At 56.1% G+C, this 12,726-nt stretch overlaps 1 protein-coding gene across 7 annotated transcripts in view; it reads right to left on the minus strand.

The window, feature by feature from the left end:
* Positions 1-12,726, minus strand: part of PTPN3 (protein tyrosine phosphatase non-receptor type 3) — a 157,523-nt gene that overhangs the window by 20,331 nt on the left and 124,466 nt on the right. For all 7 annotated transcript variants that reach the window (XM_070055403.1, XM_051855935.2, XM_070055413.1 and 4 more), the window contains 2 exons: positions 10,405-10,561; positions 7,183-7,343 (listed from right to left, as the gene is read on the minus strand). In XM_070055403.1, coding sequence (XP_069911504.1) covers positions 7,183-7,343; positions 10,405-10,561 — 318 coding nt within the window. The remainder of the gene's footprint in view (positions 1-7,182; positions 7,344-10,404; positions 10,562-12,726) is intronic.

Consider the following 12,726-nt stretch of genomic DNA (forward strand, 5'->3'; position numbering starts at 1 on the left):
AGGTTCATATTCATGTCTGCTTCACAAAGGCTGACACTGACAGTGGAAAGCAGATCCATACAGTTTCATTTCTTTAATTGATCAACTCTTTGACCCAATTGATCAACTCTTTGGGCTGCTTGGTGTGCTGGGTATAAAAACTCTGCTCCAAGAAGGGGGAGGCACAGAATGGAAAGCAATATGCTGGAAACATGGGTGGGTGTTGAGACACAGGTACATGTCAGGAACAGGGACACGTGTCAGGAACATGGATACATGTCAGGAACAGGGACACGTGTCAGGAACATGGATACATGTCAGGAACAGGGACAGGTGTTTGGAACACGGATATGTGTCAGGAACAGAACACATGTTGGAAGCATAGGTTATGTCTTTCTGCAGGGGTTAGGGACACAGGGAAATGAGTTCCAATTTTGTGTTACTGGCCAGAATTTGACTCAAGCCTTTAAAAGAACAATTCCTTGGTACCATACAGTTTGCTTCAATTAGTCACAGGCTGAAGGTAAATGAGGCAGGCAAGACCTTCTAGTCACAGAACCTTCAATTCTGGCCTAGAGTGGGAGCAACCCAGAGGCTGAGAAGCAGGGTCACAGGGACATGGGTAATAAAGTCACTTAAGTTTGATGGAAAATGATGAACTTCTATGTCCTGACTCGCTTTGTCCTCACCCAAAGGGAGTGCAGTTCCAGCAATCCCTGCGATGGAGGGGAAGTTACAGGAAGATCAGTTGAGAAGGGCTGCTAAGGAACAGCCACATGTAAGTTACACTGCTAAGGTCACCAGGGCACTCTGCCTGCCATAGGAGGCGGGGTGGAGCAGAAGGCTTTCCAGTTTCTAGTTTCCATCTTGCACAGCCATCTACCAGTAGAGGGGGGCACCAGGAAAGGACCTGGACCTCTCCCTCTTCTCAACAAAACAGACAGGAAATGCTGGCCCATACCCCGCATGTGGGCTTGAGACACCAGGTTGGCTCCACCCAGAGCACACCAGTGGGGACAGGCACAGCAAGGCAAAGGGAGCATTGCTCAAATGTATGTGCCGATGACAAGGGGTTCTTCCTGAAAAATTCCCGGCTGAGGACACGGGAAAAGGCGAAGAAATAGGAAAAAGGCAGGGCACAACAGGGGAATGGAAGCTGAGGGGGCCCTGGGTAAGACGACAGCATACAGCAGCACCAGTCCCTCTCACGCCCTCAACAAGAACCCAGCATCCGCTTGAAGCTAATGACTTTCAACACAGCTGTGACCATCCACTGTAACCCCTAGGCCAGCACAGGGCCTGGCACATAGTAGGTGCACAAGAAACACTTGTAAAGGAATGATGGAGTGTGCTGTTGTGAAGGGTGTAGACCACGTAAACAGAGCAGGACACGGGACAGCAGCTACCACTTTGGCATGGTGCCACGTAACTAAGCTAAGGGTGACTCATTCCCCAACAGTCCTGGGAGCTTGTTTTCCTCATCTGACTTGGTAGATGGATCAACAGGTCTGTATCTGTGGACAGCTCATACCTGCCGGGGACACCTCTTTTCCTTTGTACCTGACCAGGTGAGAGGGCACGGATGCCGTCTGAAGAGAACCCGGAGCCTTGATGTCCCCTCCCCGTCAGCGTGTGCCAACTGGAGGCGGCTGCTAGTACCTGGGGGACCTCCTGTATCGCCACATTACATTCAAGGCGAGGTCTAGATGCATATCCTATTACTGGGACACTTCCCAAGCGTTCTGGCCAAGTGCCTTTCTCAGGTAGCTGCACAGCAGGTTGGGGCAGCACCTCCTTCAAGAGGGGGTTGCTGGCGTGTGAAACACACAGGCTGCACACCCGGTCATCGAGGCCCCAGTCTCTACCATGTGGTTCAGACACACTGTACTGATTATCTGGAAGACTAGGTTTTTTTTTTTTTTTTTTTTTTTAAATGCGTTTTTAGGGATCGGTTCTGATATTGAAGCTATAATCACCCTTGTGAATTCCTACATACGTCAACTGAGACCTGTCACCATGCTTTGAGCTACCTTTGCCCTTCCAAATGCAACTTTTACAGCTGTCCCAGGAGCCAGTGAGTCACTTGTTTGGACACTGATGGTTATTTTCCACAATGGGCTGTGTGGGAGGAGTCAAGGGAAAACGGGCGCCAGGAGCGAGAAGAGGGCTTCCGTTTTGGTAAAGATGGCTGGTGCCGAAATGAAGAGGTGAAGGTATCTGAGCTTGGCATAACCTCCTGTGACCTCCTGTCACTGCCACTCCAATCCATCGATACGGGAGGGAAGTGTGCCTTGTCATGGTATTGCCATCAGCTGAACTCCGCAGGTCTCCAATGAGGTTGTTAATGAATGGTGGGCTGGGAGAAGGGAAGCTGTGCGTCACCTCGTCCCTGGGTGAGAATGGACACAGGTCCTTTGTTGGTTCTCAAGTTCAGGCCGAGTTATCATTACTCAGCCTTTATCCAGCGAGTCTATGCCAAATGCATGCCTCTTTCCCTGATCACCTCGGGGAGATTAGGGAGTAAGCCCCAGGAGACCTCAGCCAGGACAGGAACCTGTGGCTGAACCGACGCAGTCCTGAGAGGAGCAGCATCCTGGAGGCGACCAAGGACTTGGAGCCAGTGTGGACCCGTGAGCCTGCTCCTTTACACACAGAAAGAGGAACTCCCCAGCCTGGCTCAGCAAAGTGAGGCATTTAGGCAGTCTGAGGCCAATCTCAAATGCTGCCAAACCGCCCACGCTGAAGTCGCTTACACAGCGTTGCTCCTGGAGACACGGCCACCTCGGAGGCTGGGGGAGAGCCAGTCGTGCCGCAGTGGGGACCAGAGTGTCCTGGGCAATTCTAGCTCCATCTGCGATGAGCCGTGTCACACTGGACAAGCCCCTCCGCGTACTCTGTCTTCCATCTTCCCCTTCTCTAAAAGAAATGACCTTGGGGCCGGCGCTGTGGCGCAGTAGGTTAAGCAGCTGCCTGTGGCACCGGCATCCAGTATGCGATTCTAAGTCCAGGCTGCTCCACTTCTGATCCAGCTCCTGGCTAATGTGCCTGGGAAAGCAGTGGGCGTGGGCCCCTGAGACCCACATGGGAGACCCTGAAGAAGCTCCTGGTTCTGGCCTAGCGCAGTCCTGCTGTAGCAGTCATTTGGAAGCATGAACCAGAAGACATAAGAAACCTGTCCTTCTCTCTATCACTCTGCCTTTCAGGTAAATGAATAAATCTTAAAATAAATAAAAAGTAAAAGAATGATCCCAGGAATGCGGCCCATACCTAGTTCATGGAGCTGCTGGGAGCGTCTCCAAGGCAACATATGTGAAACCTACTCAGTAGATTGCAACGTGCTCTAGAAACGCTTGTTGTTAAGCGTGATTTTATTACAGCTGGGACCAAATGCTTTCTGGAACACACTGGCAGTTGTTTACTGAAAGCCATGGGAGGGAGGAGGGAATTCCCTTAATGAAAAACTGCTTGTGAGCAAGTCTGCAGGAAGGCAGCTCTTCACTGTGGGAGGGGATCCACCTGCAGCCTGGCTGCCCCACCTGCTGGGGACCAGCGCCTCCTGCCAGCTCCTGTCCTGAGCTACGACTCCCTCCCTCCGGCCCGCCAAGCTGCCCACCCTCCACCACGGGGCCTGGAGGAACGGGTGGAGAACCACAGAGCAGGGGGCTTGGGAGTCAGACAGTCCAGGGCTCCACAGCCGGCCCGACGCCACCACTTCTTGCGTGGAGACTGGGGCACGCTTGCTAAGGCTCCTGGAGTCTCTATACAGCTAATGTTTTTGAGGGAGTTCTGGTCACGTGACAGACAACGCGTTTGATATTTATCTCATTGATCCCTGACAGTCAATTTGGGAGATACCCAATGTATAGACGGGAACGCCGGGGCTACCTCGTCACGGGAGCGACTGAAGGGACAGAGTGCAGGGGGGTGGGGCAGGGCAGAGCCAGGACCTGGAGCGTTGGCTCTGTTGGCTCCGTGCGGCTTGGCCGCCCCCAGGTCTTTCCGAGCTTGGACGTTGCAGTGTGCTAGTAACAACCTTCAAGGTCAAAGGCAGCCAGCAGTTTCCAAAGGTTACGGTGGCGGGGGCTCGGCTGCCTGGGCTCCGGCAGGCTTTGCCACTTGCTGGAGGGTCCTGGGCGGGTTGCTTCACCTGAGACCCTGTTCCCTTGTCTCTGGAACAGGGACAGCCAGAGCACCCACCAGGGCTGGGCCGAGAATCGCACCAGGCGGTGCCCTTGAGAGCCCTGGGCGCAGGCGGTGCTTGTGCAAGCCTTCCTCTCCTGTTAGTGTCGCGCCGCAGCTGCTTGCCGGTGGACCCCTCTCCTCCGGCAGCCGTGGGGGCCGCTGCTCCCCCTCTGCAGCGGGGGCGTTCCTACAATGCAGTGAGGGAAGACACACAGCTGGTGGCCCTGGGGACCCGCCAGCTCCATCACTGAGCAGACCTGCTTTCTCTCTCCTCTGGATTCTGTGATTCTACAAATGAGGTTACTGAAAAAGAGGCGCTTCGTACAGAATCTCCAGGAGATGTACAGAACACACGAAGGGACTGTGGACGTCCTGAAATTTAGCCCTGAAGCACGAACGTTGTCCGTTCCGCCGGTTACTGCTCCCTGTGGGCAGCAGTGGGGCAATGCTGCTGGCACAGATGTCGCCTCGCCGTGGCCACCGAGACCTCCGGAGACCTTGCTCAAAGGCCCAGGGTCTGGGTCCTGTCCCAGTGCAGCTGATCAGTAGCTGTGGCCACCCCAGGTGACTTCCACGCCTGCAGTGGAAGGGCCACCCATTGAGAAGCACTGCTCTGAGCACCGGTGGGGAATAAGGTGGGAACTTCGAAGGCCTTTGAAACTTCTTTCAAAAAGAAATTCTGAGAACACTTTCCAAGGGCAATCCTATGGGGGTTTCCCATATGCGAGACACAGGAAAGCTGAGCCCTGCCCGGCCAGAGGCCGTGTGGGGCCCTGCAAGCACAGGCTTGGAGTTCGCTCTCCACAAGGGCCCACAGCGCCTCCTTGTGGACCATCTGATCAACTGGAAACCGTTCTCCCAGGGTTAAGCGACTTGGGTGGTCACTCCTGCTGCTGCTACCTGACACCCTGTGGGCTGGCCATGGCCTTCCCATCCACCCTCCAGACCCATCTCATTCTGCACAGTAAACTCTTGCCCTCTCTTGGTCTACAGTTGTTTCTGAGACTTAGGGTACATCCTCCTGAAGATGTCAAAACTTAGACTGCTCACTGCTTGGGGCCAGAAGACCCCTCCCTCCATCCGTCATTTTCAGGATCCAGTGTTGGGCACATGGTAAAGACCTAGGATGCCCTCGCTATATGAATGAATGAATGAGTGAGTGAGTGAGTGACTCCACAGTGCCTTTCCCCTTTCATGTCCCCGTAATACTAAAAGATGAGTAAAACTGATACAGCCTGCTTTAAGTTCTCCCTTTCAGTTATTTTACAGTGTGTTTAAAAATGTTAATGCATTTCTATTGTCAGAAACATGTATTTCAGGGCAGACATTTGGCACAGCGGTTAAGGCACTGCTTGGAACGGCTGTGTCCTACACAGGAGTGCCCAGGTTTCAGTCCTGGCCCTACTTCCAATTGCAACTCCCGGCTAATGCACACTCTGGGAAGCAGCAGCAATGGTCAAGGGCTTGAGTCCCTGCCACCCACGTGGGAGAGACCAAGGTAGAGCTCAGGCTCCTGGCTTCAGCTTGGCCCAGCTCTGCTGGTGTAGGCATCTGGGGAGTGGACCAGTGGGTGGAAAGGCACTCTTTGTCTGTCTCTGCCTTTCGAATCAAATGCAAATAAATATATTCATGAAATGGGTGTTTCAGTGCTAATTTTGTGAGGCAAGGCCAGAGACCACCTTTATGTGGCTGCAGGGTGGGGGGAAGGGCTATTTCGCTTTGCGGAATATAACATCCGGTGTACATCAGTGCTGCTACACAATTAATTGTATCGCCGCCATCCTCTCATCCAGATTTCGTTTCTACAAGATCCCCATTTACTTTGTGCTGTTATTTGTCAAGGGAAAAGGTTACAGTTCCCTACTGCTTCGTCGGGCGCGGGCGGAGGGGGGTGGCGGGCGCAGACTTCGCCACCTGCGGGGTTTCTGCTCTCTGCCGCTGCTGCATCAACACTGCCGAGTCGCATCCTGTGACTGACGCTGCTGCCAAAGCAGCCCTGCCTCCACGCCCCGCTGCTGCCTTTCCCTGTCCACGCCAAGCGTGTCGTTCCAGAGCAGTCTGCGGTCACGCACGTCTGCCACGTTTCCTGGTTCTGCCTCCGTCTCACCCTCTCTGTATGGTTTTCTCGCGAATGAATGGCGGCTTGCCCCACCTCGGTTTTCTAATCCTCGCTGAGCCTCTCCTCTGTAACTCACGAAGCCAGACTGCGCACCTCGCTGCTCCTCACGCCAGCCTGTTGCAGGCTCGTCTGAGCTGTTTCTACCTACGAGTGCAGGAAGGCACAGTGCTTTCTGCTACCTGTGCACAAACCTGGAAGCGAACACACTGTTCTGACTCTGCTCCGTGAAACCCACTGGAGAACAGACCTGGTTTTGTACGACGTCTGTGCTGGCCTCTGTCAAGCCTTCATCCAGGCACTCTGGGTCCCTCCTGGAAGGACGGGGTTTCCCTTTGGCTTACAGGGTTCCAGGAGGGGGAACCACAAGCTCTGCCCTAATAGCCCCTGATTCCCGAGTGCAGCCTGTGGGCCTGGAGAACCGGCTCCTGCCCCAGCCCTGCCTGGCCTCCCACACCGAGCTGAGCCGAGCTGGGCGCTTCCTGTTGGCAGCTCTGGATGCTCCTGGGCCCTCCTCCCTGGCTGCTGCCGCATCTCTCCATGACGACCGAACGCACCACAGCACCAGGGTGAGGCAGAGTTCAGCGGTGGGTGGGGGTCCTGGCCTCGGCTTGCCAGGCCCGCTCGCTGCGCTGATGCTCTGGGCCTGACAGCAGCCACCTGTCGTGCCCTCCCCCCAACCCTGCGACCCCACCATGAGAGCAGGCCTGCTGGGGTCCTCCCCACAGCTCAGCTGCCAGTTGGAGGTCTGCGAAACACACAGTGGGTTGCACTGTGGAGACCAGGGCCGTGTCTTTGCCGCGCCCCGCAGCGGGTCCCACCAGCAGGTGCACAGCAGCGACCCTGGGAGCCCCCCAGCGGGTCCCACCAGCAGGTGCACAGCAGCGACCCTGGGAGCCTCTTACCTCAAACTGGATCAGCACCGTGCCGCTCTCGAGGCCCTTCTTCAGCAGGTCCATGGAGCCCTCGAGCGTGCCCGCTCCCTCGGGACACACGGGGAAGATGGTCTCGGGGAAGAGCTGGCTCAGCTCATCTTCAGATCTGATCTCTGCGAACTTGTGCACGGCTGCGAGGCACGAGACAGGGCGTCTGCCCGGGATCCACACGGGGGCCCCCGCTCCCTCACAGAACCGCCCTCAGGACGCGAGGGTGCAGAGGGCTTGGGACACCTTATTAAGTGATTAAGCACACGGTAATCATTTTCACCAAAGACACTACTTGCCGGGGAAAAGGCTCAGTGCATGTTAATTACACGGACCACACGCTAATCTTTCTGGTTAGTTTTAAATGAGGGTGTTTAGCACGCACAGGATTTTGCCAAAGAGAAGAGAGGGAGGGAGGAGGAGAGAATGTTCTGACAGCAGCCCCTCCTCCATCCGCTCCCCTGGCCTGCCATTTTCCCACCATCCCCCTTGCTCCCATCCTCCTCTTCCTCGGGTCCTTTTCACTTGTACCCTGAAGATGGGGAATTCTCGGGGGCAGAGATCTGGTCTACCAGGGATCCCAGTTGAGACGCCTGCAACCCACAAGGGACTGCTTGGGTTCTGGTCTCTGCCCGGGCCCAATTCTACCTTCCTGCTAACACCAAGACCACCGCAGGCATGAACTGAAATTCAATACATCTCTAGCAGGCTGACGTTTGCATTGATCATTCTGTCTGGCCTGGGGAATGATGTTGAAAATATCCACGTGACCCTTGGCAGAAAAAAAATCATTCCCCACCCCTATTTTTTTTAAAATTAATTAATTAATTAATTAATTTTGACAGGCAGAGTGGACAGTGAGAGAGAGAGACAGAGAGAAAGGTCTTCCTTTGCCGTTGGTTCACCCTCCAATGGCGGCCGCGGCCAGTGCGTTGCAGCCAGCGCACTGCGCTGATCCGATGGCAGAAGCCAGGTACTTATCCTGGTCTCCCATGGGGTGCAGGGCCCAAGTACTTTGGGCCATCCTCCACTGCACTCCCTGGCCACAGCAGAGAGCTGGCCTGGAAGAGGGGCACCAGGACAGAATCCGGTGCCCCGACCGGGACTAGAACCTGGTGTGCCGGTGTCGCAAGGCGGAGGATTAGCCTAGTGAGCTGCGGCGCCGGCCTCCCCACCCCTATTGTGTCTGCCAACCCCATGCGGGGGACCTGAGAGGAGTTCCTGGCTCCTGGTCTCAGCCCCTTGGCCGCTGCAGGCATCTGGGCAGTGAACCAGCAGATGGGGGCTCTTGCTGTTTGTCTCTATCAAAATCAATCAATAAATGAAATTCTGTGGAAATGGGCATTGTCCTGGAGAAATGGGGGCCGGGTCCCAAGCTGTCCCACGCTACCTCGAGGCCCTGGCTCCACCTCTCCAGCCCGACAGCTTTTCCATGCTTCCTTCCTCCTGCGTCAGCACAGATTCTCCCTTCTGGTCCAACTCAGCGTGGGTGAAAACCAGCCGCCCCCACCTCCACCCCGCGCGGTCCTCCCTGTCCCCTGCCAGCGTCTGCTTTGCCTTTTTCTTCTGCAACCTCCCCCAACTGGAAACGTGGGGATCATTCTGCACTGTCCCTTTCTACTGGGAAAGACAAGGCACTCCCCCACTCAGAAGCCTTCCGTGGCTCCCTGCTGCCTTCAGGATAACAGAAATGCAGGAGGAAGATACGAACAATGTTGACGTTTCCCCACGTCACAGAATGGAATTCTCTCCAGTCTCAGCCTGCTGTCATTGTCCCTCTTTCACAGAAGAGGGAATGGGCTCGCAGGGCAAGTCCTCCATCCCAAGTGAGCCAGCCTGGCCGGGACGGGACGGACAGGGGACTCGGCTGTGCCACCTGCCTCTGACGACCACATTCTTCTCACTGCAACAGCAGCTCAGCTCCTCCCCTGGGGACTTCTGTCACATCTGCCACTCCTGGGCTACTGTCAACTTACCATTTTTCTTCAAATCAATTCACGGTTTTTACCTCAATGCACATTTAAGCATATTTACTATTACTAGAAAACCAGTGGCCCTGCCCATCGGCTTCTAGTCTATAGACATCTATAAGCCTCACCTCAAACAGGTGTCTGCCGCCACCAGGGACGCCAGCCTGCCAGGGGCACACCTGTGTGCAGCGGGGACCTGCTCCCTGCTACTCATGTGACCCCGCCCATCACACAGAGGGCAGGGCATCCCCTGGGACCTGGGACTCGGTCTCCCCATGTCCTCATTTGGGGAAAACAACACCTAGCTTTCAGGACAGTCACCAGCCTCGGGGAGGATGGTGGCACAAAGCCATCAGTGCAGAATGAGGCCCTTCACCTGCTACTGCAACTAGTGAGCACCTACTGTGTACCTGCCGGGGGCTGCTGGGATTTGGGGGTGGGAGACCTGCAGAGATGAAGAGGTGGGATCAGCACTGGCCCTGGCTGGCTCTGGGCTAGGAGTTCCGGTGGAGCAGACAAGCAGCAGCGGAGCTGGGTGGGGCTGCGTCTACACAGGCAGGGCAGGGTCTACACAGGTGAGGTGACAGCAGAGATGCGGGGCCTGGGCTCCGCAGCCACATCCTGCGCTCACTGTCAGTGCTGTCAAGCTGCACGGGCGGCCTCAAGGGACTTGGCTAATTATCGCACAAGAGCAATAACAATAACAGTAATGACAGCCCACGGAGGCCCAGCTCGGGCCGGGCAGTGTGCCAGGCGCTTTCGAGCCTAAGGGTCATTTAATCTTCCTAAGAAGTGGGGAGGAAGGGAGTCTGGCTGTGCTCGTGTTACACTCCGGAGACGGAGCTGCAGCCTGGTGTGTCCCTTGCTCAAGCTCCCTCAGCACGGCGCAGGAGGCAAAGTTGGGGATCACAAGAGACCCTTGGGTTCCAACCCCACCTCTCCTCCCTGCCTCCCCGTAAAATGCAACGTGTGGGTATAACAGAGTTGGCTCCTTCCGGAAGGGGTGGGCCAGGCCAAAGTTTGCGGGGCCTGGGAGGAATGTGGCGGGGCTGCAGTGCCGTGCAGAGGAGTGGCAGGTGCAGGTGCTGCCTCTGCATTGGTCGGGTCAGCAGGCCCGGGGGCCCCCTGGGGCCGAGAAGCAGGCACCCGAACGGGGACTGAAAATTCCTGACTCCCCACAGCCCACTCCGGGCCTCCGCGTCTTCACAGCACAGACGGGGACGGGCGCGGTTACCTTTCCTCCGGATCACCAGGGCCAGCTCCCGCGAGTGCGACTCCCGGCTGGCCTTGATGAACATCACCACCTGGTCGTGCGTGTGCTCGGAGATGTCCCGGCCGTTGATGAACACGATTTGATCCCCTTCGTTCAGCTTAGGAATGCAGGTGTCAGCCTGCGGGGAGGGGAGGAGCGCGTTGGCAGGCGGTCTGCGAGGATGGGAAGAAGGCGCGGCGCTGTCATCCCAGACCGCTGAGCGACTGCACTGGTGGGTGGCATTCCGCCGTGAGGGTCATGGCTGGGTGGCAGGGAGATTTCAGTGGCTAGGCTGGCCACAGGAGCCCATCTGTCACTGGAGGCCACCCCACTTGTTACCACTGTGACTACTGTGCATCCGCCTCTCGTTTTCTTTTTTTTTTCTTTTCTTTTTTTTTTTTTTTTTTTTTGTTGACAGGCAGAGTGGACAGTGAGAGAGAGAGACAGAGAGAAAGGTCTTCCTTTGCCGTTGGTTCACCCTCCAATGGCCGTGGCGGCCAGCGCACTGTGGCCAGCGCACCGCGCTGATCCGATGGCAGGAGCCAGGTACTTATCCTGGTCTCCCATGGGGTGCAGGGCCCAAGTACTTGGGCCATCCTCCAATGCACTCCCTGGCCACAGCAGAGAGCTGGCCTGGAAGAGGGGCAACCGGGACAGAATCCAGTGCCCCAACCAGGACTAGAACCCGGTGTACCAGCACCGCAAGGCGGAGGATTAGCCTAGTGAGCTGCGGCGCCGGCCCGCCTCTCGTTTTCTGGGTGTGCGGCTAGAAGCGGATTTGCCAGCCAGAAGGAAGGGCTGATGTGTTTTGCAATAGAGAAAGCCTCGGTAAATTCAACAACCGAGGTGGAGAGCATGGCGGGATGAAGGGGACAGAGTAGAATCAAGAGCCGTCCTGGCTCACGGGAACCTTCAGCAGGGACTGAGAGGGGAAGCCCCACGCTGGGGGAACACCTAAAAGCCCCGACGTTCCCTGGCAGGGGACTCAGTAATTCTTTGATGTTCTCCTGCTTCAAAACAGCAAATGCTGCTGGGGCTGGCACTGCGGTGCAGCAGGTAATGCCACAGCCTGCGACGCCGGCATCCCATAGGGGTGCCGGATGGAGGCCTGGCTGCTCCACTTTTGGTGAAGCTCCCTGCTAATGGCCTGGGAAGGCCAGAGAAGATGGCTCAAGTGCTTGGGCCCCTGCACCCGCGTGGGAGATCAGGAGGAGGCTCCTGACCCCTGGCTTCGGCCTGGTCCAGCCCAGCCCAGCCCTGGCTGTTGTGGCCATTTGGTGGGTGAACCAGCAGGTGAAAACTGTCTCTTCCTCTCTCTGTGTAACTCTGACTTTCAAATAAATAAATACATCTTTTTTATTTTTTAAAATTTTTTGACAGACAGAGTGGACAGTGAGAGAGAGAGACAGAGAGAAAGGTCTTCCTTTGCCGTTGGTTCACCCTCCAATGGCCACCGCGGCTGGCACACTGTGGCCCGGCGCACCGTGCTGATCCAATGGCAGGAGCCAGGTGCTTCTCCTGGTCTCCCATGGGGTGCAGGGCCCAAGCACTTGGGCCATCCTGCACTGCACTCCCGGACCACAGCAGAGAGCTGGCCTGGAAGAGGGGCAACCGGGACAGAATCCGGCGCCCCGACCGGGACTAGAACCTGGTGTGCTGGCGCCACTAGGCGGAGGATTAGCCTAGTGAGCCGTGGTGCCGGCCTCAAATAAATAAATACATCTTTAAAAAAAAGTAGCAAATGATAGAAAGGTGCCCATGAAAGTTGAGAGTGTCTGACACTGTATCTGACTGTGATGACCGTTCTGCTACACACACACACACACACACAAACACACATCCATAGCAAGACAACGTGGACACCTTAAATACATACAATAGCATTTTAGAAGGAAAAAAGAAGCCCACAATCTTAGGAGGCCTCGGCAGAGGGCTGTGGTGGTGAGAAGGTGCGACAGGCAGAGTCCACATTCACTCAGCACAACCGCAGCGCCCTCCCTGGAGCAGCACTTCTCCAATGTGACGGGCACACAAATCCCGCCCCCAGGCCTTGTTACAAATGTGCAGTTCTGGGTCAGCAGGCCGGGGCTGGGGCCAGAGATTCTGTGTCTAACAGGGTCTGTGTTTGATGGGTGGAGGGGGTCCCTGCATGTCTGATGGGGGGGGTACCTGCATATTTGATGGGGGGTGGCCCCTGCATGTCTGATGGGGGGGTCAGTGCATGTCTGATGATGGGGTCCATGCATGAATGATGGGGTCCCAGGTGACAAAGGTGCACAACTTCAAGACCTCCACTGAGCAGGA

This window comes from Oryctolagus cuniculus, chromosome 1 (genome assembly GCF_964237555.1).
Source record: "Oryctolagus cuniculus chromosome 1, mOryCun1.1, whole genome shotgun sequence".
NCBI classification, from domain to species: domain Eukaryota; kingdom Metazoa; phylum Chordata; class Mammalia; order Lagomorpha; family Leporidae; genus Oryctolagus; species Oryctolagus cuniculus.